This window comes from Ranitomeya imitator, chromosome 2 (assembly GCF_032444005.1).
Source record: "Ranitomeya imitator isolate aRanImi1 chromosome 2, aRanImi1.pri, whole genome shotgun sequence".
Lineage (NCBI taxonomy): Eukaryota > Metazoa > Chordata > Amphibia > Anura > Dendrobatidae > Ranitomeya > Ranitomeya imitator.
The window spans coordinates 314694176-314719663 of record NC_091283.1 but is presented as its reverse complement, the minus strand read 5'-3'; the positions used below and the strand labels follow the sequence as shown (position 1 = coordinate 314719663).

Genomic DNA, 25488 nt, shown 5'->3' with positions numbered 1-25488 from the left:
CCTGGGTGGCCGGATGAATTTTATTTTTAAACTGTCTTTGATTATGTTTAATACCCACAAACTGGGGGAGATGTTTACCCAGGCAGGGAGGAAGGCCGAGAGCATTCCCCCTACCTCCGATCTGCTGTCATTGGGGAGATTTTTTTGATGATGTAGAGGACCCTTTGAACATGTAGCCTGACCCTCTTTTTTCTTTAAAGTCCCAATTTCTCCTATTTCCTGGGGGATGACCTCGATTAAATCTTCTCCTCCCAAAGGAAGGCTTTTTCGACTCTACATGAAAACAGAGAAAGCCTTTATTTCTATCCCCTGCTTGATCCAAAATTTCTTCCAACTTTTTACCAAAAAGGAATTTACCATCACATGGGATGGAGCACAGTCTATGTTTGGACGATAAATCCCCCGGACACCCTTTGAGCCACTGGGCTCGTCTTGCCGCATTGGACAAGCCCACTGGTCTGGCTGTTAATCTTGCAGAATCCGCTGAGGAATCTGCTAAGAAAGCTGCTGCTCCATGCACTAAGGTCATATTTGCTAGGATATTGTCTCTTGGCACTTTATCTCTCAGCTGATCCTCTATCTGCTGTAGTCAGATCATGAGAGCATGGGCCGTACATGTTCCAGCTATTGCTGGTTTTAATCCCCCTGCAGTCGATTCCCAGACGTGTCTTAAAAAGCCGTCTGCCCGAGTCCTCTAAAGGTAGGGATGATTATTTTAAGGATCTAGCCACGGCACCATCGATATTAGGGATTTTTCTTGATGAAAAAGGTAAAGTACTCATTTTCTCAGGCCTTTTCCATTCTTTATCAATCAATGCCTTTATTTTCACATTGCAGGGAATGTGTGTTTCCTTTTTTCCTCCAACCCACCGAACATGACATCATCTAATGACCTAGGAGTTTTCTCTTCCTTAAAGGGACACTGTCACCTGGATTTGGAGGGAACAATCTTCAGCCATGGAGGCGGGGTTTTTGATTCACCCTTTCCTTACCCGCTGGCTGCATGCTGGCTGCAATATTGGATTGAAGTTCATTTTCTGTCCTCCATAGTACACGCCTGCGCAAGGAAAGATTGCCTTGCACAGGCGTGTACTATGGAGGACAGAGAATGAACTTCAATCCAATATTGCAGCCAGCATGCAGCCAGCGGGTAAGGAAAGGGTGAATCAAAAACCCAAAAACCCCGCCTCCATGGCTGAAGATTGTTCCCTCCAAATCCAGGTGACAGTGTCCCTTTAAGGCCCATTGTAGACCGGACTGCTTTGACTAGTTTTTCTACATCCAAAGTTGGGAAACATGGTCGGCCCCCTATATCACTGTCCGAGGAGGATTCAAATCACCCCCCTTTCAAAATAAAACAATAATAAAAGAAAAAATCAAACATACACATATTTGGTATCGCCGGGTTCAGAATCACCTGATCAATTAAAAAAAGGAATGACCTGATCGCTAAATGGCATAGAGAGAAAAAAAAAGTAAAAACATCAAAATTACGTTATTTTGGTCGGCGCAACATTGCATTAAACTGCAATAACAGGTGATCAAAAGATCGTATCTGCACCAAAATGGTATCAATAACAACGTCAGTGCGATGAGCAAAAAATAAGCCCTCACCCAACCTGAGATCACAAAAAATGGAATTATTCTTACCGTTAATTCGGTTTCTAGGAGCCTTCCACGACAGCCACCAGGAGGTTGTCTCCATTCCCTAATGGGGGACAGGAAGCACAAGAGGTTAAAAACCCCTCCCACCTCCCATTAACCAGTGACGTACAACTGAACCCATAGCACCGGTTACCTTTAGGTTCTCAGAAAAAATATCCAAGAACATCGGGAGGGAATTAATGCTGTCGTGGAAGGCTCCTAGAAACCGAATTAACGGTAAGAATAATTCTATTTTCTCTAGTAGCCTTCCACGACAGCCACCAGGAGGAATGCCAACCAATTCTGTATTTAGGGAGGGACCACAGCTTGAAGAACCTTTCGGCCAAAAGCAAGATCCCGATTGGACCAGAAGTCCAATCTATAATGCTTAGTAAATGTGTGTAGAGAAGACCATGTTGCTGCCCTGCAAATCTGCTCTGTTGAAGCGCCAGCCCTTTCAGCCCAAGAGACGGAAGTAGATCTGGTGGAATGAGCTTTTAGGCCCGCAGGAATAGCAATATTCTGAGTTAGGTATGCTTCAGAAATGGCCTTTTTTATCCAGTTGGCAATGGTACTCTTCGCTACCATCTTGCCTTTGTTTCTGCCAGAAAGATGAACGAAGAGATTCTAAACGATTTAGTATGTTCTAAGTAGTATAACACTATACGTCGTACGTCCAAAGTATGAAATCTGTGTTCTTCCGGATTTGAAGGATTGTGACAGAACAATGGGAGGACTATATCCTGTGAGCGATGAAATTCTGACACTACCTTCGGTAGGAAACAAGGATCTGGACGGAAAACGATGGAGTCATCCCTTATGGTAAGATAAGGCTCTCTCACTGAAAGGGGTTGTATTTCCCCCACTCGTCTTGCAGTAGAAATTGCAACCAAGAAGGCCGTGTTGCAGGACAGAAGTTGCGAGGAACAAGATGATAATGGCTCAAATGGAGGAGCCGTAAGACCCTTTAGAACTATGTTTAAGTCCCATGATGGCACGAAAATTTGTTTTCTTGGGCAATGTCTTGATGCTGCGACCATAAACCTCTTTATCCAACGATGACCCGCAAGGTCTTGATCGAAGACGGAGCTCAAGGCTGACACTTGAACCTTCAAGGTACTTGGCTTCAGCCCCAACTCTAATCCTTTTCGTAAAAAATCTAATATTTGTGAAATATTAGGATGAAAAGGGTCAGGTTTATGAGGATGACACCACGAGGAGAATTTATTCCAGATTTTGTCATATATGGCATTGGTAATAGGTTTGCTAGATTTCTGTAGAGTAGAGATTACTGAAAGGCCCCTAGCTCTTAGTACCTGGGCTTCAATAGCCAGCCTGCCAGTTTGAACTTTTGTGGCTCCGGATGATAAAAGGGGCCCTGGCAGAGAAGATCTTCTGATGCTTGAAGAAAGACTGGACCGTCCACCTTCAGTTCTTCGATGAGGTGGTACCAGCTCCTCTTCGGCCATGCTGGAGCTACTTAGATAGTCTGCACCTGATCGTCCCGGATCTTCCGGAGGGTCTTCGCAAGTAACGGTATTGGAGGGAACCCGTATGCTAGATGGAACCTCCAAGAATGAGTGAAGGCGTCTACTCCCTGAGGCCTGTCCTTGGGGTTTTTGGGAGAAGTAGTTCTCGACCTGTGCATTCTGGCTGGATGCTAGAAGGTCTATATCGGGAAGACCCCACCTGTCTGTCAACATTCTGAAAACGTCCGCCTTCAGGCTCCACTCTCCTGGATGCAAGTCGTGACGACTTAGGCGATCTGCATGAATGTTCACTGACCCCCTGAGGTGTATCGCTGAAAGTGAGAGGAGATGTTTCTCTGCCCAGTAAAATATTCTGTTTGATATTGCTCTTAAATGGTTGAACTTCGGACTTCCCTGGTGTTTTATATGCGCAACAGTCGTCATATTGTCCGAGTAAATTCTGACATGTTGACCTATAATGAGACTGCTGGCTGCCAGAAGGGCCCTCTCCACTGCCAACAATTCTCTGGAGTTGGAGGAACTGGAGCTTTCTCTCTGATTCCAGTGACCCTGGAATGGGATTTGCAAGACCACTGCTCCCCAACCTTTTTGACTGGCATCTGTTGTCACCGTAATCAGCGGATCTTGCACCCAGTCTACTCCTTTCAGCAGGTTTGATTGCATCGCCCACCAGGTTAACGAGGCTTTTACCTTCCCTGGAGTGTAAACTCTTCTGTTTAGGGAATTTGGATTCCCGTTCCAGTTCCCTAAGATGTGTGCCTGCAGAACTCTGGAGTGGCTCTGAGCCCACTGGACTGATTGTATACAGGCCGTCATCGACCCCACAAGAGACATCGCAGCCCGTAAGGTCGGAGAACGTTGTTTTCTGAAGTGTGAGACCTTGGACATTAGATTTATCCGATGTTCCTCTGGTAGGAAGGATTTTTGACCTTCTGAATCCAAGAGGACTCCGAGGAATTTCCTCACCTTTGATGGTGAAAGCTGAGACTTTTTTAGATTTGGAATCCAACCCAAAAACTGTAAGATGTTCAGAGTTTTGGAAATTCTCTGATTGAGAACTTCGGCGGAAGGACCAATTATTAACAGGTCGTCCAAGTACGGGACTATAGCGATGTCTTGGCTCCTGATATGGGCTACTGCTTCCGCCATGACTCTGGAAAACACCCTTGGGGCTGAGGAGATCCCGAAGGGGAGAACATTGTATTGGAAATGTAAGATTTTTTGGTTGAATTGTACCGCAAATCTCAGGTATTTCCTGTGGCGAGGATGTATTGGAATATGGAAATAGGCATCCTTGAGGTCTATTGTTGCCATATATGAATGAGGAGCTATTAGAGGGATGGCTGTTTTTACTGACTCCATCTTGAACTTGCGGTAGGTTATGTATTTGTTGAGAGCTTTCAGATTTATTATAATCCGAGATTGCCCGGAAGGCTTTTTTATCATGAAGATACGGGAATAGTGTCCTTCCCCCTGCTCGTTCACCGGGACCATGGAAATAGCTCTTGAGTCTAGCAAGTCCTGTATTCCGGCCATCATCAACTTTTGAGTCTCCCGAGATGACAGGGAGGTGACTCTTAAGATTCTGGGAGGAGGCGCATCGAACTCTATCAGCAGACCCTGTTGGATAACACTCACCACCCAGGGGCTGTTGGAGATATTCTGCCAACTGTGAACGAAGTTCGAAAGCCTCCCCCCCACAGGATCGGAGTCATTGCTTTTCTTGTGTTTGTTGGGGAATAAGGATGTTTTAGGCTTCCCCTTAGCAAGGTTTTTCCTTTCCCTCTACCCTGGGAGGGCTGGGAGGGTCGAAAAAAACGCTTCCTGGGAGGCCACTGTTCAGGAAGGGTTTTCTTTCTGTCTGTGGCTTTCTCTAAGATATCATCTAAGGAGTGCCCAAACACGTAGTCACCCTTAAAGGGAATAGAACATAGTTTTATTTTTGACGTAACGTCTCCGCTCCACATTTTTAACCAGAGAGCTCTTCTGGCTGAATTTGTCTGGACCAAGGATCTGGCGGCCACCCGGATAGATTCCAGTGAGGCATCTGCAAGGAAACCTGTTGCTCTGTGCAAGATAGGCAAGGAGTCCAGTACCTCCTCTCTTGGGGTACCCTGAGAGATGTGGCTTTCTAACTCTTCTATCCAACGGAAGAGAGAGCGGCCACGCAGGTGGATGCTATATTGAATCTGAGGGCCGAGGTAGACGTTTCCCAGGACTTTTTGAGAAGGCTCTCAATCTTCCTATCCAAGGGGTCTTTTAATTGGGAAGAATCCTTGAACGGCAGAGCCGTCTTTTTAGCCACTCTAGCCACTTGGACATCAATTTTTGGGATGTTCCACTTTATTGAGTCCTCATCAAGAGGAAACCGATGCTTAAAATCTGGAGGCGTTGTTAGCCGTTTCTCGGGCAATTCCCATTCATTATTAATCATATCTATTATGCTTTTATGGACGGGGAACCCGGGTTGTTTTTCAGTATGTACACCGAACAGTTCATCTTGTATAGACTGAGGAACTGATTCCTCTTTTAGCTCCATGGTGTTCCTCACTGCAGATACCAATTCCTCAATATATTCAGAGAAAAAAAGGTATTTCCTAATTTCCGCAGATTTATGGGGTAACGCATCTTCCCATTTGACAGAGGAAGACGTATAAGACCCCTCAGACTCTGACTCAGAGTACTCCTGGATTTTTCTCTTTTTGGGGAGTGATGGACCAGGTGAGGATGGTGGTGGCGGTGGAGGTGGGGCGAGTGTGGCCAAAGAGGTTTGAACCTCCTGCCTAACCAAGGAGCGAATTTCATCAATCAATGAAGGGTGTTCCGCTCTGACGATTTTATCCGTACAAGGTTGGCACAACTTTTTCTCCCAATCTGGTGGCATTTTCGCATTACAGGTAGCACATTTGCGTTTGTTAATGTTTTTAGGGCCAGGCTTGACTCCCTGCAATGAGAGAGGAAGCCGTGTAAGAAAAGGTATATTAAAATGTACCTTTAAATGGGACCCCCTCTGCCGTACTTACTAGGGCTTGAGGACCGCTGGGCTCTGCAGCTGCAGGGCAAGACGCATCCATGCTTACAGCAGGCTTACCTGAGACGTCTTCGCAGGTTATATAGAAAATAAGCCTGCACCAGCGCGTGGCAATTAGCCGCCCCTCCCCCTCCGCAGTCCCAGGCAGGCGTGCGAGGATGCAGCGTGCCTCGCACGCCGTTCGGTAATCCATTGCTCTGGACTTGTGTCGCTCCTGTACAGGAGCGCCGACCCGGAAGTGGAGCGTCACCTGACTTCCGGGTCGCCGAACAGCGTGCGCTGGAGGGGGAGACGCCGGAGAGCTCAGGGAGGCCTCCGGTGGGCACACCGACCAGCTTTGTCCCCGCAAGAGGACGCAGGAGGACCGGGAACGCGGTCCCAGAATCCGGAGGAGACGGGAGGCACAGCACAGGAGGAAGCCGCGGGGGGCCCGACCATAAGTGCCCGGCAAGAAAGTAAATTCAGGTACACTGCTAGAGCCGCCGCAGCAGCACACCAGGAACCTCTCCATGCCCCATGGGGGGACAGGAAAGACACTGGTTAATGGGAGGTGGGAGGGGTTTTTAACCTCTTGTGCTTCCTGTCCCTCATTAGGGAATGGAGACAACCTCCTGGTGGCTGTCGTGGAAGGCTACTAGAGAAAATGGAGACACTACAAGTATCGGAAAATGGCACAATTTTTTTTTTAAAGTTTGGAATTTTTTTTACCACATAGATATGTAAGAACATAGACATGTTTGGTGTCTATGAACTCGGAATGACCTGGAGAATCATAGTGGCAGGTCAGTTTTAGTATTTAGTGAACCTAGCAAAAAGCAAAACAAAAAACATGTGTGGGATTGCACTTTCTTTGCAATTTCACTGAACTTTTTTCCCCGTTTTCTAGTACATGACATGGCAAAACCAATGGTGTTGTTCAACAGTACAACTTGTCTAGCAAAACGCAAGCCCTACATGGCCATATTTCCAGAAAAAAGAAAAGTTATGGCTCTGGAAAGAAGGGGAGTGAAAAACGAAAACGCAAAACCGAGAAAAGCTGCGAGTGTTAAAGACCACGCTATTTGCACAAAGAATTTATATTGTGAAATGTGAACTTCTAGCTGGAGCACAATAGGGGCCCAAAATAATTAAAAGATAAAATGTGGCCTGCTTTATGTAGCACGGTAGTAACAGAAAAAAAAATATTTTTACTGTGGACGAGCTTTGGATACAGAAGAATCTGAGCACAAAGAATTACAACTTCAGATGTGGCCACACTTTGGAGCATGGTAGTAACAGAACAAATTTATATTTTATCATGTGTATACCTGTATGGAGAGCAATATGTGCACCAAAGAATAAAACGAGAAAATGTAGCCTGCTTTAAGTAGCATGATAATGAGAAAACAAATTTCGATTTTAATCATGTGTACCCCAGTATGAAGAACAATATCAGCACCCACAAATTTCAAACTGATATCTGGCCTGCTGTATGACATTACTAACAGAAGAAAGTATTTTTTTTTTACTGTGGATGAGGCCTGTATACAATAGAATATATGCCCAAAACAATTTCAAAATCAGATCTAGCCTGCTGAATCATGTTTGTCACAGAATTTTTTTTTTTTTTTTTTACTTTGCATGATTTTTGCACACAGCTGAATTTCACCACCACTAAATGACAAGGTGGGACATGACGTGCTGAATCACGTTAGCAACTGCAAAAAATATTTTTTTTACTGTGCAACAGCTCTGCACATGGAACCATTTCACTGCCACTGAATGACAAAGTGGGATGTGGCGTGCTGAATCACGTTAGGGACTGCATTTCTTTTTTTTACTGTGCAACAGGTCAAATCATAGAAAAATTTCACCACCACTGAATGAAAATAGGATATAGTGGCCTGCATCACATTTAGTAACAGAAAAAATTGTTTTTTTTACCTCTGCATAAGCCCTGCACACAGCTAAATTTCACCACCATTAAATGACAAGGTGGGATATTGCGGGCTGTATCACGTTAAACAACAACAAAATTTTTTTTACACTGCAACAGCTGTGCAGAAAGATGAATTTCACCACCACTAAATGACAAGATGAGATATGGCGTGCTGAATTACGTTAGCAACTGCCAAAAATGTGTGTTTTTACTGTGCAACAAGTCAAATCACAGAAAAATTTCACTGCCACTAAATAACAAGGAATATCACATGCTGTATCACGTTTAGCAACTGAAAATATAAGATTTAGAAAGGTCTACTTGTGCATGGAGCACAATAGAAGCAGTGCACAACACACTTCTATTAACCCTCAACTGGTGAGGTGGGGTTAGCCACACCCCAGGGAATTTGTATTCGGCTGCCATTCATTGAAAAATGCTGGTATTGAGGATACGTGTCTCACTTACATAGTAACATAGTAACATAGTTAGTAAGGCCGAAAAAAGACATTTGTCCATCCAGTTCAGCCTATATTCCATCATAATAAATCCCCAGATCTACGTCCTTCTACAGAACCTAATTGTATGATACAATATTGTTCTGCTCCAGGAAGACATCCAGGCCTCTCTTGAACCCCTCGACTGAGTTCGCCATCACCACCTCCTCAGGCAAGCAATTCCAGATTCTCACTGCCCTAACAGTAAAGAATCCTCTTCTATGTTGGTGGAAAAACCTTCTCTCCTCCAGACGCAAAGAATGCCCCCTTGTGCCCGTCACCTTCCTTGGTATAAACAGATCCTCAGCGAGATATTTGTATTGTCCCCTTATATACTTATACATGGTTATTAGATCGCCCCTCAGTCGTCTTTTTTCTAGACTAAATAATCCTAATTTCGCTAATCTATCTGGGTATTGTAGTTCTCCCATCCCCTTTATTAATTTTGTTGCCCTCCTTTGTACTCTCTCTAGTTCCATTATATCCTTCCTGAGCACCGGTGCCCAAAACTGGACACAGTACTCCATGTGCGGTCTAACTAGGGATTTGTACAGAGGCAGTATAATGCTCTCATCATGTGTATCCAGACCTCTTTTAATGCACCCCATGATCCTGTTTGCCTTGGCAGCTGCTGCCTGGCACTGGCTGCTCCAGGTAAGTTTATCATTAACTAGGATCCCCAAGTCCTTCTCCCTGTCAGATTTACCCAGTGGTTTCCCTGTCGCTATAGAGTCCCTAAAAATAAGAAATAATGGTTTATCTATTACATTACTTAGTTCTCTTAGTACTCGTGGGTGTATGCCATCCGGACCCGGAGATTTATCTATTTTAATCTTATTTAGCCGGTTTCGCACCTCTTCTTGGGTTAGATTGGTGACCCTTAATATAGGGTTTTCATTGTTTCTTGGGATTTCACCTAGCATTTCATTTTCCACCGTGAATACCGTGGAGAAGGTGTTTAATATGTTAGCTTTTTCCTCGTCATCTACAACCATTCTTTCCTCACTATTTTTTAAGGGGCCTACATTTTCAGTTTTTATTCTTTTACTATTGATATAGTTGAAGAACAGTTTGGGATTAGTTTTACTCTCCTTAGCAATGTGCTTCTCTGTTTCCTTTTTGGCAGCTTTAATTAGTTTTTTAGATAAAGTATTTTTCTCCCTATAGTTTTTTAGAGCTTCAATGGTGCCATCCTGCTTTAGTAGTGCAAATGCTTTCTTTTTACTGTTAATTGCCTGTCTTACTTCTTTGTTTAGCCACATTGGGTTTTTCCTATTTCTAGTCCTTTTATTCCCACAAGGTATAAACCGCTTACACTGCCTATTTAGGATGTTCTTAAACATTTTCCATTTATTATCTGTATTCTTATTTCTGAGGATATTGTCCCAGTCTACCAGATTAAGGGCATCTCTAAGCTGGTCAAACTTTGCCTTCCTAAAGTTCAGTGTTTTTGTGACTCCCTGACAAGTCCCCCTAGTGAAAGACAGGTGAAACTGTACAATATTGTGGTCGCTATTTCCTAGATGCCCGACCACCTGCAGATTTGTTATTCTGTCAGGTCTATTAGATAGTATTAGGTCTAAAAGTGCTGCTCCTCTGGTTGGATTCTGCACCAATTGTGAAAGATAATTTTTCTTGGTTATTAGCAGAAACCTGTTGCCTTTATGGGTTTCACAGGTTTCTGTTTCCCAGTTAATATCCGGGTAGTTAAAGTCCCCCATAACCAGGACCTCATTATGGGTTGCAGCTTCATCTATCTGCTTTAGAAGTAGACTTTCCATGGTTTCTGTTATATTTGGGGGTTTGTAACAGACCCCAATGAGAATTTTGTTACCATTTTTCCCTCCATGAATTTCGACCCATATGGACTCGACATCCTCATTTCCTTCGCTAATATCCTCCCTTAAAGTGGACTTTAGACAAGACTTTACATAGAGACAAACCCCTCCTCCTCTCCGATTTTTACGATCCTTTCTAAACAGACTGTAACTTTGTAAGTTAACTGCCCAGTCATAGCTTTCATCTAACCATGTCTCGGTTATTCCCACTATGTCAAAGTTACCTGTAGATATTTCTGCTTCTAGTTCTTCCATCTTGTTTGTCAGGCTTCTGGCGTTTGCAAGCATGCAGTTTAGAGGATTTTGTTTTGTTCCAATCTCCTCGCTGTGGATTGTATTAGAAATGTTCTTACCTCCCTTCTGAGTATGTTTTCCTGGATCTTCTTTGTTCAAGTCTAATGTTTTTCTTCCCGTCCCCTCTTCTTCTAGTTTAACGCCCTCCTGATGAGTGTAGCGAGTCTTCTGGCGAATGTGTGTTTCCCAGGTTTGTTGAGGTGTAGTCCATCTCTGGCGAGGAGTCCATCGTACAAGTAATTCACACCGTGGTCCAGGAATCCGAATCCTTGTTGTCTGCACCATCGTCTTAGCCAGTTGTTTGCATCAAGGATCCTGTTCCATCTCCTGGTGCCATGCCCGTCTACTGGAAGGATAGAAGAAAAAACTACCTGTGCATCCAGTTCCTTTACTTTCTTCCCCAACTCTTCAAAGTCTTTGCAGATTGTCGGTAGGTCCTTCCTTGCCGTGTCATTGGTGCCAACATGTATCAGAAGAAATGGGTGGACGTCCTTGGAGTTGAAGAGCTTTGGTATCCTATCGGTCACATCCTTGATCATTGCACCTGGAAGGCAGCATACTTCTCTTGCAGTTATGTCCGGTCTGCAGATGGCTGCTTCTGTGCCTCTCAGTAGTGAGTCTCCCACCACCACCACTCTTCGTTGCTTCTTGGCTGTACTTTTTGCTGTCACTTGTTGCTGTGTGCCCTTTTCTTTTTTGCTTGCTGGTATTGCTTCATCCTTAGGTGTGCCATCTTCATCCTCTACAAAGATTTGATATCGGTTCTTCAGTTGTGTGGTTGGTGATTTCTCCATGGTCTTCTTGCTTCTTTTGGTCACATGCTTCCACTCATCTGCTTTTGGAGGTTCTCTGACACTTTTTTCACCTTGCTTTTTTCACCACACTTGCTTCCATCCACTTCCTTGTCAACAGGATGTCGTCAAGGCTTCACTCTTCTGGCCACGCATAACAGAGCTAGCTGTCGCTAAGTGCTGTTTTGGCCTTGCTGAACCCCACATCACCACTCATGTAATTCTTTTTTTACACATTTTCAAATTTTGAAAACGTCTTTATTTTTATCAAAGTATTACATTTTCCGATACTTGTGGGTGTCAAAAATGTGTTATACTCATGTGTAATCAATCGCCAATAAGAAAACGATTAAAACAAACGTGATCTTTGCATTTTCTGTAAAAATAAGAGATTTCTAAATCTCTTATTTAGAAATCCCATACATCACCAGTTGCGTGACAAAAACCCCACCTCACCAGTTGAGGGTTAAATGTGCCCTCCTGTCTTTGTCTGTGGACTTCAGAAATGGCACAAAAAAAATCTGCTGGAAGGTCGATTTCACATCCACACAGGACATTAGCCATCTAAACTATCTGACTTAGATTTCTAGCTAGATAGCTAGGTGGTTGTTTCTATCAGCACTTAGGCCCAGCATCAGGAGCAGCCTCTCTGCGCTGTGCTAGTAACAAAATGGCACTAAAACAAGATGTCCGCTCTTTATATAGAGAAGGACATGTGATTTCAGAAGCCAATGACACAAGACATTGTGTCAGGACATTGTGGGTGTTTCCTGTGCCCTGATTGGCTAACCGCAATGTGCTCACATAAAGAAGCCGAGCTCTCCTCACCCACTCCCCTCATCAAACACGTGCCCCACGCTGCTCATAATACATCACCACTATCCTAGTCAAGCTTATCAAGATACTTTAAGGGCAACGCAAATATTTTCAGACACTTTTTAACAAATCTTACTGATTTTTTCCAATTTTATAAGAATTTGCTTCTGTTCCCAATAACGAATCCAAATGTGCCATATTCGTGTCGAATTTATGTTTGGCGATCGTTTTTCGCACATATTCGCTTATCTCTATCTCAGAGGTCGATTATAAAAGTTACTTTGAAAGATTTTCTAACTTGTTAGCCCATTCTACGTTTGCTGTCATTTCACTTTGTAGTTTACAGATCTGGACAGGTAACGGTCATTGATTTCTAATTCACGTAGGAGGGTCCTGCAGGTTGTATGCTCCATAGAAGGGCTTTCAATTCACAAAATCATTTGATCAGTTTTGGGTGAAAGAAAATGTTGTGTTCGAGTGAAAAAATGGTGATCACACAATTGTGATATGGCTGGACTACACCACTGATAAAGCAGTCACAGCCGGGGACAAAGAAGAATCTGTCACTTCTCTGCATTTAGTGGTTACTACTCACCTGGGTAGTCATATGTAGGAATCTCCTCTTTACACCGCTCATCACCCCTCACATATGTCTCTGTAGTATTAATATGGGTCAGATCATCACCCTGAAACAAATATTGTAAAAGTCACAGACAGATGGAGAAGTCACATCTATAATCAGCTCTAATCCTACCATCTCCACCGTTCTCATTACACAAGTATAAAACATATAATACTGGTGGATAAAACAAGACTAAACACAAGACCTTCACAGCCGTCTACACATCATAGGGGAGATCTCATGACACCTTCTCTCCATCTACCTGATGATCCTGAGGAACATTGGGATCTTCTTCTTGCTTACAGTCCTGTGGAAGAAGAGGACGGGGACATCTCTCTGGTGTTGTCCTCTCACTGGATAGATCTGGAGGAAACACATACAGGGACTGAATACATTCTTTACATACAGATAATTATAGGCCGTGTCTATTTAGTCCTGTCTATTACCTGGTGATGTGAGGGGCTGGGGAACCTCCATGATGACGTCCTTGTACAGATCTTTGTTTCCTTCTAAATACTCCCACTCCTCCATGGAGAAATAGACGGAGACATCCTGACACCTTATAGGAACCTGACACATACAATGATACCGTCATCCCCCTGATCCCTTCATAGCGTTACTGTATAATGTCCCAGCATTCCCAGCAGTGTCACCTCTCCAGTCAGCAGCTTAATCATCTTGTAGGTGAGTTCTAGGATCTTCTGATCATTGATGTCCTCATGTATCAGGGGGTGAGGTGGAGGCCCCGTGATTGGGCTCAGGGGTCTTCCCCGTTCCTCAGACACAGGGTCCTGACAGCGCTCACTAGAGGTCTTCTTCACTACTATGTAATCCTGGTTATGGAGAGACACATTAATAAATCTCACTACAGACATTTCCAGAGTCCTCACCTCTCCAGTTCTGTCCATCTGTTATTCCCATAGATAAGAATGATGTAATGTGACGTCATCAGAATATCTCACCTCTCCAGTAAGACGGAAGAGGATCTCTAGGGTGAGGTGTAATATCCTCTCCGCCATCTTGTCTCTGTCCATATCCATGCTTAATGGGTAAATCAGGAAAATTCTCTTATGTAGAAGATCTTCACTGAGAGGATCCGATATTGTAGAGACCTGAATGAGAAGAAGATGAGCCGATGTAACATCATAAAAATCTCCTGTGTAATAATACAATTATTGGAGATAATAAGGGAAACATATGAGATTTATTATTTTACAGTATTTACCGTATATACTCGAGTATAAGCCGATCCGAGTATAGGCCAACCCCCCTACTTTTGCCACAAAAAACTGGGAAAACTTATTGACTCGAGTATAAGCCTAGGATAGGAAATGCAGCAGCTACCGGTGAATTTCAAATATAAAAATAGATGCTCCATACCGTTCATTATTGCCCCATAAGATGCTCCATATAAAGCTGTGCCACATATAATGCTGCATACCGTTCATTATTGCCCCATAGATGCTCTGTATAAAGCTGTGCCACATATAATGCTCTATATTGTTCATTATTGCCCCATAGATGCTCCATATAAAGCTGTGCCACATATATGATCTGCACCGTTCATTATTGCCCCACAGATGTGCCATATAAAACTGTGCCATATAGTGCTCTGCACCGTTCATTATTGCCCCATAGATGCTCCTTATAAAGCTCTGCCATATAGTGCTCTGCACCGTTCATTTGTGCCCCATAGATGCTCCTTATAAAGCTGTGCTACCGGTATATATAATGCTGCAATAAAAAAAAAATGCCATACTCACCTCTCTTGCTTGCAGCTCCCGGCGTCTCGTCCCGACGTCTCTCTGCTCTGACTGTTCAGGCAGAGGGCGCCGCGCACACTATATGCGTCATCGCGCCCTCTGACCTGCACAGTCAGTGCGGAGAGACGCCGGGAAGATGGAGCGGCGCCCGGCGTATGGAACGTGGACAGGTGAATATGTGATACTTACCTGCTCCCGGAGTCCCACTCCGTCTCCTGGACAGCTGGTCTCCGGGTGCCGCAGCCTCTTCCTCTATCTGCGGTCACCGTTACCGCTGATTAGAGAAATGAATATGCGGCTCCACCCCTATGGGAGTGGAGTCCATATTAATTTCTCTAATGAGCGGTCCCATGTGACCGCTGAACAGGGGAAGAACTGCGGCACCCGAAGACTTTGGGACTGCAGGGACAGCGCCAGGATCGCCGGGACTAGGTGAGTGTGCCTCAGCCCTCTCTCCCCCTCACCCGCCGACCCCACCGCCAACCGTGACTCGAGTATAAGCCGAGAGGGGCACTTTCAGCCCAAAAATTTGGGCTGAAAATCTCGGCTTATACTCGAGTATATACGGTAGTTTTCTTCTTTACATCGAATAATAAAACCTATATATTTAGGCCACAGACAACAAGCAGTTTCTTCCTGGGAGTCGGCAGCTGAATACGTTCCTCATAGACTCATCTTCCATAACACTAATTCTCATCTCATTTACCGACACTGGAATCGGCATTAGCAATACTGCAGGAGATATTCATTACACGTGACAGGAGAAATAACTACTTCATGATGAGGACGACATCTTCATCCTCTACTACGGCTCTAGACACGTATATGGCCAGAGTCCGTCACTGACTCCATCACCACCAGCCGTCTATATGAAGGTTTCCCGTCTTCCCCGCACTGTAATCTTCTATCACGTTAGATCTCAGGTCTGATTCACACACAGAAGTTTGAGGCTTTTATAAGAGATTGTTTGTAAGAACCAAAACAGGAGATATCTGAAGCCAATGTCTCTGTGTACAGTGTTTATTTTTCTCTGGATATTTTGTGTTTTTTTAACATTTTTTGCTTTGGCTTCTATATATTACATGAAAAACAGAATAAAATGAAATAAAATTGGGGCTGGCGGCACTGGGGGAACACTATATTGTGTAGGGGCCCCATACTAGGAGAGTAATACACGTTTCCTTGGTTCCTGTCTTCAATATTTGGCCTGTATCTATCAGTGTAAAAGGAACTTAACCATGTTTCTCATGAAGTGGCAACAAAAACCCTGAAAGAGTCTCTGTGCTGAAGTCAGGTGGCGTCCACTCACCACTGGGTACACTGGTACACTAAGGGGCCCGATGCCTGTGCTCGTGAGTGCCCGCCATCTCGCTTACTGAGGGCCCCAGTACTTGCAATACTTACCTCTCCCCATTCGTCCACTGTGGCGTCTTCTGCTCTGAACAGTCACAGTCAGCAGCGTAGCTCCCGGGGGGCAGAGGGTGTGGGCGCCCCGGTGCTCTGAGGGAGCCCACCCGGAGCTACACCACTGTAACTGTATCGGCATGCGCAGTGCGCCGATAGTTACCCTCTGCGGCAGAACAGATGCGCCTGTTATTGCAAGGTCAGCTGTACATTAGCGACGCTGACAGCGGGCGCGATGAGTCACTGCCCAGTGCTTGCTGTCAGGAGATGAGCGGGCGCTCAGAGCAGCGCAGGAACCAGGAAGAAGAGAGGTACGTATTTATTTTTTTATGGGGTGCTGCCTAATACTACAGGGTCTGCTTATGGGGGTCTGCCTTATACTTAAGGGTCTGCCTATGGGGGTACTGTCTTATACTACAGGGTCTGCCTTATACTACAGGGTCTGCCTATGGGGGGTCTGCCTTATACTACAGAGTCTGCCTATGGGGGTGCTGTCGTATACTACTGGATCTGCCTATGGGGGTACTGTCTTATACTACAGGATCTGTCTATGCTATGGGGGTCTGCCTTATACTACCGGAACTGCCTATGGGGGGTCTGCCTTATACTACAGGGTCTGCCTAAGGGGGGGGTCTGCCTTATACTACAGGGCCTGCCTATGGAGGTGCTGTCTTATACTACTGGATCTGCCTATGGGGGTACTGTCTTATACTACATGGTCTGCAAATGGGGGGTCTGCCTTATACTACAGGATCTGCCTATGGGGGTACTGTCTTATACTACAGGGTCTGCCTATGGGGGGTCTGGCTTATACTACAGGGTCTGCCTATAGGGGATCTGCCTTATACTACAGGGTCTTCCTATGGGGGTCTGCCTATGGTGGTGCTGTCTTATACTACAGGATCTGCCTATGGGGGTACTGTCTTTACTACAGGGTCTGCCTATAGGGGTGCTGCCTTATAGTACAGGGTCTGCCTATGGGGGTGCTGCCTTATAGTACAGGGTCTGCCTATAGGGATGCTGCCTTATAGTACAGGGTCTGCTTATGGGGGTGCTGTCTTATACTACAGGGTCTGCTTATAAGGGTGCTGCCTTATAGTACAGGGTCTGCCTATGGGGGTGCTGGCTTATAGTACAGGGTCTGCCTATGGGGGTGCTGCCTTATACTACAGGGTCTGCCTATGGGAGTGCTGCCTTATAGTACAGTGTCTGCCTATAGGGGTGCTGTCTTATACTACAGGGTCTGCCTATAGGGGTGCTGCTTTATACTACAGTGTCTGCCTGCGGATGCTGCCTTATAATACAGGGTCTGCCTATGGGGGTGCTGCCTATACTACAGAGTCTGCCTATGGGTGCTGCCTTGTGCTATATAGTCTGCCTATGGGGGTGCATTATACAATATAGAGTAGGCCTATGGGGAGTGCATTATACTATATTGAGGACTATCTGGTGCATTATACTACATTGAGGACGATCTGGTGCATTATACTATATGGAGGCTATCTAGAGGGGCATCATACAGTGAGAAGATTTTAGTGAGGGGGCCATCATACAGTGTGGGGATTACAGTGAAAGGGCCATCATACAGTGTTGGAGCCATCAAACAGTTTGGAGGCTACTAAGGGGTCAGTATACTGTGTATAAGAGAGCATCATGCTGTGTATAAGGGAGCTGTACAGGGGGAGACTTGGGACATTATTAAATGTAAAGTGGACACTTATTGTAATAGGGGAACTCAGGTTACTGTGACTATCAAAGGGGAACACAGGGCAATATTACTTTCTAGGGGGCACAATGTGGGCACTGTTTTCTAGGGCACTTGCACCTGGCATTACTATATTTTAGAGGGTTGCTTTAGAATTTAGAGGGCACAGAGAAGCATAAAGCAGGGGCAGTAATAGTGACACATACGGCAGCAGCGGTTCAGTATTGGGGTATCAGCAGGATGAGGAGTTTGTGCAGGTTGGGAATAAATAGTGAAGGCTGAAAATATGAGAAGTGTCTTTGTTGTATTTTCTCCAGCCAAATCCAGATGGGCCAGATGGAAAAGACAGGAAAACTGAATGATTCCATCAGAATGGACGTCAGCGGTAAGTCGTTATCTGTAACTGTGCTGTGATCTCTGTTGTGAGTTCTGTTTTTGGGCTCCCTCTGGTGGTTACTGATGGTACTGGGTGACTTGTCTTTCCTGGGTTTCTGGGTTTCACCTGTTCCATCAGTATATGGGAGTTTCCTATTTAACCTGGCTTTGCTGGCATTTCCTCGCCGGTTATCAATGTATCCAGTGTGTCTTGTTACCTCTGCTCCCTGCTCCTAGAACCTTCTGGACAAGCTAAGTTTGGATTTTCCTGTTTTGTGTTTTGCTTAATTTGGTTTTTAGTCCAGCCTGCAGATATGTGATTCTCTGCTGCTGGTTGCTCTAGTGGGCTGAAATTGCTTTTCATGTACCATGAGTTGGCACATGAGTTCAAGTAATTTCAGGATGGTTTTTTGAAGGGTTTTTCGCTGACCGCGCAGTTCACTTTTGTATCCTCTGCTATCTAGCTTTAGCGGGCCTCGTTTTGCTGACACTGTTTTCATACTACGTATGTGCTTTCCTCTCATTTCACCGTCATTATATGTGGGGGGCTGCTATTTGCTGTGGGGTATTTCTCTGGAGGCAAGAGAGGTCTGTGTTTCTTCTGATAGGGGAAGTTAGATCTTCGGCTGGAGCGAGACGTCTAGGATCATCGTAGGCACGTTCCCCGGCTACTTTTATTTGTGTGTTAGGTTCAGGGTCGCGGTCAGCTCAGGTTCCATCGCCCTAGAGCTTGTTTGTATCTCTGCTTGTCATTTTTGTGATCCCCTGCCATTGGGATCATGACAGTATAACCGGCCCACAAAGTGTTAATTGTATTGGCTGAAGTAGGAGGATAAGTAGTCTAAGGAAGTTTTTTTTTTTTTTTTTTCTCTTTCCCTCAGAGTTTGCTGCCTAGCCTTATTTCAGCGTGGCTACTTCCTCCTCCTCTTAATCTTTGAATGGCTCTGATCCCAGCTGTTTATCATGGACGTCCAGAGTTTGGCTTCCAGCCTGAATAATCTTGCCGCTAAGGTTCAAAATATACAGGATTTTGTTGTACATGCTCCTATGTCTGAACCTAGAATTCCTGTCCCAGAGTTTTTTTTCTGGAGATAGATCTCGTTTTCTGAATTTTAGGAACAATTGCAAGTTGTTTCTTTCTTTGAAATCTCGCTCCTCTGGAGACCCTGCTCAGCAAGTCAAGATAATTATATCTTTCCTGCGGGGTGACCCTCAGGATTGGGCATTTGCATTGGCACCAGGGGACCCTGCGTTGCTTAATGCGGATGCATTTTTTCTGGCATTGGGTTTGCTCTATGAGGAACCTAACCAAGAGATTCAGGCTGAAAAAGCTTTGTTGGCCCTCTCTCAGGGGCAAGATGAAGCAGAAATTTATTGTCAAAAATTTCGGAAGTCGTCGGTGCTTACTCAGTGGAATGAGTGCGCTCTGGCTGCAAAGTTTAGAGATGGCCTTTCTGAGGCCATTAAAGATGTTATGGTGGGTTCCCTGCGCCTGCTGGTCTGAATGAGTCTATGACTATGGCTGTTCAGATTGATCGGCGTTTACGGGAGCGCAAACCTGTGCATCATTTGGCGGTGTCGTCTGAACCGTCACCTGAGATAATGCAATGTGATAGAATTCAGTCCAGAAGTGAACGGCAAAAGTATAGGCGGAAAAAAGGGTTGTGCTTTTATTGTGGTGATTCAGCTCATGTTATATCAGCATGCTCTAAACGCACAAAAAAGGTTGATAAGTCTGTTGCCATTAGTACTTTACAGTCTAAGTTCATTCTGTCTGTGACTCTGATTTGTTCATTATCAGCCATTTCCGTCGATGCCTATGTGGATTCAGGCGCTGCCCTGAGTCTTATGGATTGGTCATTTGCCAATCGCTGTGGGTTTAGTCTGGAGCCTCTGGAAGTCCCTATTCCTTTGAAGGGAATTGACTCTACACCTTTGGCTATGAATAAACCTCAGTACTGGACACAAGTGACCATGCGTATGACTCCTGTTCATCAGGAGGTGATTCGCTTCCTGGTACTGTATAATTTGCATGATGTTCTAGTACTTGGTCTGCCATGGTTACAAACTCATAATCCAGTCCTTGACTGGAAATCAATGTCTGTGTTAAGCTGGGGTTGTCAGGGGGTTCATGATGATACACCTCCGATTTCTATCGCTTCATCTACTCCTTCTGAGATTCCTGTGTTTTTGTCTGATTATCGGGATGTTTTTGAGGAGCCTAAGCTCAGTTCGCTTCCTCCTCACAGGGATTGCGATTGTGCTATAAATTTAATTCCAGGCAGTAAATTTCCTAAAGGTCGTTTGTTCAATCTGTCAGTGCCAGAGCATACTGCTATGCGGGATTATGTTAAGGAGTCCTTGGAAAAGGGACATATCCATCCATCTTTGTCCCCTTTGGGAGCAGGTTTTTTTTTCGTGGCCAAAAAAGATGGTTCCTTGAGGCCTTGTATAGATTATCGTCTTTTGAATAAGATTACCGTAAAATATCAGTATCCTTTGCCATTGTTGACTGATTTGTTTGCTCGCATTAAGGGGGCTAAATGGTTCACTAAGATTGATCTTCGGGGTGCGTATAATCTTATACGAATAAAGCAAGGTGATGAGTGGAAAACCGCATTTAATACGCCTGAGGGTCATTTTGAGTATTTGGTAATGCCTTTTGGACTTTCTAATGCTCCTTCAGTCTTCCAGTCCTTTATGCACGATATTTTCCGTGAATATCTGGATAAATTTATGATTGTGTATTTGGATGATATTTTGGTTTTTTCTGATGACTGGGAGTCTCATGTTCAGCAGGTCAGGAAGGTGTTTCAGGTCCTGCGGGCCAATTCCTTGTTTGTAAAAGGCTCAAAGTGTCTCTTTGGAGTCCAGAAGATTTCTTTCTTGGGGTATATTTTTTCCCCTTCTACTATTGAGATGGATCCCGTCAAGGTTCAGGCTATTTGTGACTGGACGCAGCCTACATCTCTTAAGAGTCTACAGAAGTTCTTGGGCTTTGCTAATTTCTATCGTCGTTTTATAACTAGTTTTTCTAGTGTTAAGCCTTTGACGGATTTGACTAAGAAGGGTGCTGATGTTGCTAATTGGTCTCCTGCGGCTGTGGAGGCCTTTCAGGAACTTAAGCGCCGGTTTTCTTCTGCTCCTGTGTTGCGTCAGCCAGATGTTTCGCTCCCTTTTCAGGTTGAGGTTGATGCTTCCGAGATTGGAGCGGGGGCGGTTTTGTCACAGAGAAGCTCCGATGGCTCAGTGATGAAGCCATGCGCGTTTTTTTCTAGAAAGTTTTCGCCGGCTGAGCGGAATTATGATGTTGGTAATCGGGAACTTTTGGCCATGAAGTGGGCATTTGAGGAGTGGCGTCATTGGCTAGAGGGTGCTAGACATAGTGTGGTGGTCTTGACTGATCACAAAAATTTGATTTACCTTGAGTCTGCCAGGCGTCTGAATCCTAGACAGGCTCGTTGGTCACTGTTTTTCTCTCGTTTCAATTTTGTGGTTTCATACCTGCCAGGTTCAAAGAATGTGAAGGCGAATGCTCTTTCTAGGAGTTTTGTGCCTGACTCCCTTGGAAATTCTGAGCCCTCTGGTATCCTTAGGGATGGGGTGATTTTGTCTGCTGTCTCCCCAGACTTGCGACGTGCTTTGCAGGAGTTTCAGGCGGGTAAACCTGATCGTTGTCCGCCTGAGAGACTGTTTGTTCCGGATAATTGGACCAGTAGAGTCATCTCCGAGGTCCATTCTTCTGCGTTGGCAGGTCATCCTGGAATATTTGGTACTAGAGACTTGGTGGCCAGGTCTTTTTGGTGGCCTTCCTTGTCGAGGGATGTGCGTTCTTTTGTGCAGTCTTGTGAGGTTTGCGCTCGGGCTAAGCCTTGCTGTTCTCGGGCCAGTGGATTGTTGTCACCTTTGCCTATCCCGAAGAGGCCTTGGACGCACATTTCCATGGACTTTATTTCGGATCTCCCTGTCTCTCAAAAAATGTCCGTCATCTGGGTTGTGTGTGATCGCTTTTCTAAAATGGTTCATCTGGTACCCTTGCCTAAGTTGCCTTCCTCCTCTGAGTTGGTCCCTCTGTTTTTTCAGAATGTGGTTCGTTTGCATGGGATTCCTGAGAACATCGTTTCTGACAGGGGATCCCAGTTTGTGTCTAGATTTTGGCGGACGTTCTGTGCTAAGATGGGCATTGATTTGTCCTTTTCGTCTGCATTCCATCCTCAGACGAATGGCCAGACTGAACGAACTAATCAGACCTTGGAAACTTATTTAAGGTGTTTTGTTTCTGCTGATCAGGATGACTGGGTTACCTTTTTGCCGCTGGCCGAGTTTGCCCTTAATAATCGGGCTAGTTCTGCTACCTTGGTTTCTCCTTTCTTTTGTAATTCGGGGTTTCATCCTCGTTTTTCCTCTGGTCAGGTGGAACCTTCTGATTGTCCTGGAGTGGACATGGTGGTGGATAGGTTGCATCGGATTTGGAGTCATGTGGTGGACAATTTGAAGTTGTCCCAGGAGAAGGCTCAGCAGTTTGCTAATCGCCGTCGCCGCGTGGGTCCTCGACTTCTTGTTGGTGACTTGGTGTGGTTGTCTTCTCGTTTTGTTCCTATGAAGGTCTCTTCTCCTAAGTTCAAGCCTCGGTTCATCGGTCCCTATAGGATCTTGGAAATTCTTAACCCTGTGTCGTTTCGTTTGGATCTCCCGGCATCGTTTGCTATTCATAATGTGTTCCATCGGTCGTTGTTGCGGAAGTATGAGGTACCTGTTGTTCCTTCGCTTGAGCCTCCTGCTCCAGTGCTGGTGGAGGGAGAATTGGAGTATGTTGTGGAGAAGATCTTGGATTCTCGTGTTTCCAGACGGAAACTCCAGTATTTGGTCAAGTGGAAGGGTTATGGTCAGGAGGATAATTCTTGGGTGGTTGCCTCGGATGTTCATGCTGATGATTTGGTTCGCGCTTTTCATAGGGCTCATCCTGGTCGCCCTGGTGGTTCTCGTGAGGGTTCGGTGACCCCTCCTCAAGGGGGGGGTACTGTTGTGAGTTCTGTTTTTGGGCTCCCTCTGGTGGTTACTGATGGTACTGGGTGACTTGTCTTTCCTGGGTTTCTGGGTTTCACCTGTTCCATCAGTATATGGGAGTTTCCTATTTAACCTGGCTTTGCTGGCATTTCCTCGCCGGTTATCAATGTATCCAGTGTGTCTTGTTACCTCTGCTCCCTGCTCCTAGAACCTTCTGGACAAGCTAAGTTTGGATTTTCCTGTTTTGTGTTTTGCTTAATTTGGTTTTTAGTCCAGCCTGCAGATATGTGATTCTCTGCTGCTGGTTGCTCTAGTGGGCTGAAATTGCTTTTCATGTACCATGAGTTGGCACATGAGTTCAAGTAATTTCAGGATGGTTTTTTGAAGGGTTTTTCGCTGACTGCGCAGTTCACTTTTGTATCCTCTGCTATCTAGCTTTAGCGGGCCTCGTTTTGCTGACACTGTTTTCATACTACGTATGTGCTTTCCTCTCATTTCACCGTCATTATATGTGGGGGGCTGCTATTTGCTGTGGGGTATTTCTCTGGAGGCAAGAGAGGTCTGTGTTTCTTCTGATAGGGGAAGTTAGATCTTCGGCTGGAGCGAGACGTCTAGGATCATCGTAGGCACGTTCCCCGGCTACTTTTATTTGTGTGTTAGGTTCAGGGTCGCGGTCAGCTCAGGTTCCATCGCCCTAGAGCTTGTTTGTATCTGTGCTTGTCATTTTTGTGATCCCCTGCCATTGGGATCATGACAGATCTCTTAGGCTATGTTCACATTTGCGTTGTTGGGCGCAGCGTCGGCGATGCTACGCAACCAACAACGCATGTACACAACGCAGAGTTTTGCGACACATGCGTTGTCATAAAATCCTACAGATCAGGAATTTCGGAGCAGGGAAAACGCTACAAGTAGCGTCCTCTGCGCACTGTCTTGTGCGTCTATATGACGCATGCGTCGTAAAACGCAGTACAACGCATACCGGCGCATGTCCATGCGCCCCCATGTTAAAGATAGGGGCGCATGACGCATGCGCCGGTATGCGTCGATGACGCTGCGCCCAACAATGCAAATGTGAACGTAGCCTTATATGTTCTGTAGGGCTGGTTTCTACCACTGACCATATGGCGGTAATATCCATGTTGGTCATTATATACAGACTAGCTGGTGGCCCGATTCTAACGCATCGGGTATTCTAGAATACCTACTGTATGTAGTTCATTTGTGAAGATTTCAGAATAATGCAATGAATACACAAGATTAGGCCGGCCAGGCGCGACCAATTAGCGAAGCGTGGCTCAAATCCCGCGTCAGTTCGCGGCTGGACTGCACCTGTCGCTGATTGTTCGCGGCCGGCTGGCCGCGACCAATAAGTGAAGCCAGGGCCAGCTGCAGGTTTTTGAGGGCCCCGGGCGAAAGAGTTTCACAGCCCGTGTAGCATATAACACAGCCCACGTAGTATATAGCACAGCCACATAGCATATAGCACAGCCACGTAGTATATAGCACAGCCACGTAGTATATAGCACAGCCACGTAGTATATAGCACAGCCACGTAGTATATAGCACAGCCACGTACTGCAGTATATAACACAGCCACGTAGTATATAGCAATGTGGGCACCATATCCCTATTAAAAAAAAAAGAATTAAAAATCGTTGCCGCAATGCATTCTTGGGAATAATAGGCAGGAACATCCTAAATAGGCAGTGTAAGCGGTTTATACCTTGTGGGAATAAAAGGACTAGAAATAGGAAAAACCCAATGTGGCTAAACAAAGAAGTAAGACAGGCAATTAACAGTAAGAAGAAAGCATTTGCACTACTAAAGCAGGATGGCACCGCTGAAGCTCTAAAAAACTATAGGGAGAAAAATACTTTATCTAAAAAACTAATTAAAGCTGCCAAAAAGGAAACAGAGAAGCACATTGCTAAGGAGAGTAAAACTAATCCCAAACTGTTCTTCAACTATATCAATAGTAAAAGAATAAAAACTGAAAATGTAGGCCCCTTAAAAAATAGTGAGGAAAGAATGGTTGTAGATGACGAGGAAAAAGCTAACATATTAAATACCTTCTTCTCCACGGTATTCACGGTGGAAAATGAAATGCTAGGTGAAATCCCAAGAAACAATGAAAACCCTATATTAAGGGTCACCAATCTAACCCAAGAAGAGGTGCGAAACCGGCTAAATAAGATTAAAATAGATAAATCTCCGGGTCCGGATGGCATACACCCACGAGTACTAAGAGAACTAAGTAATGTAATAGATAAACCATTATTTCTTATTTTTA

General features: G+C 45.0%; 1 protein-coding gene across 1 annotated transcript in view; it reads right to left on the bottom strand.

Moving 5' to 3' along the window:
- LOC138663428 (oocyte zinc finger protein XlCOF22-like) overlaps positions 1-25488 on the bottom strand; it is a 73634-nt gene that overhangs the window by 41091 nt on the left and 7055 nt on the right. The window contains exons 2-6 of the mRNA XM_069749634.1: positions 13904-14053; positions 13595-13774; positions 13388-13511; positions 13204-13304; positions 12915-13005 (exon numbers count right to left, since the gene is read on the bottom strand). Of these exons, the coding sequence (XP_069605735.1) occupies positions 12915-13005; positions 13204-13304; positions 13388-13511; positions 13595-13774; positions 13904-13981 (574 nt within the window). The 5' untranslated portion in view covers positions 13982-14053. The remainder of the gene's footprint in view (positions 1-12914; positions 13006-13203; positions 13305-13387; positions 13512-13594; positions 13775-13903; positions 14054-25488) is intronic.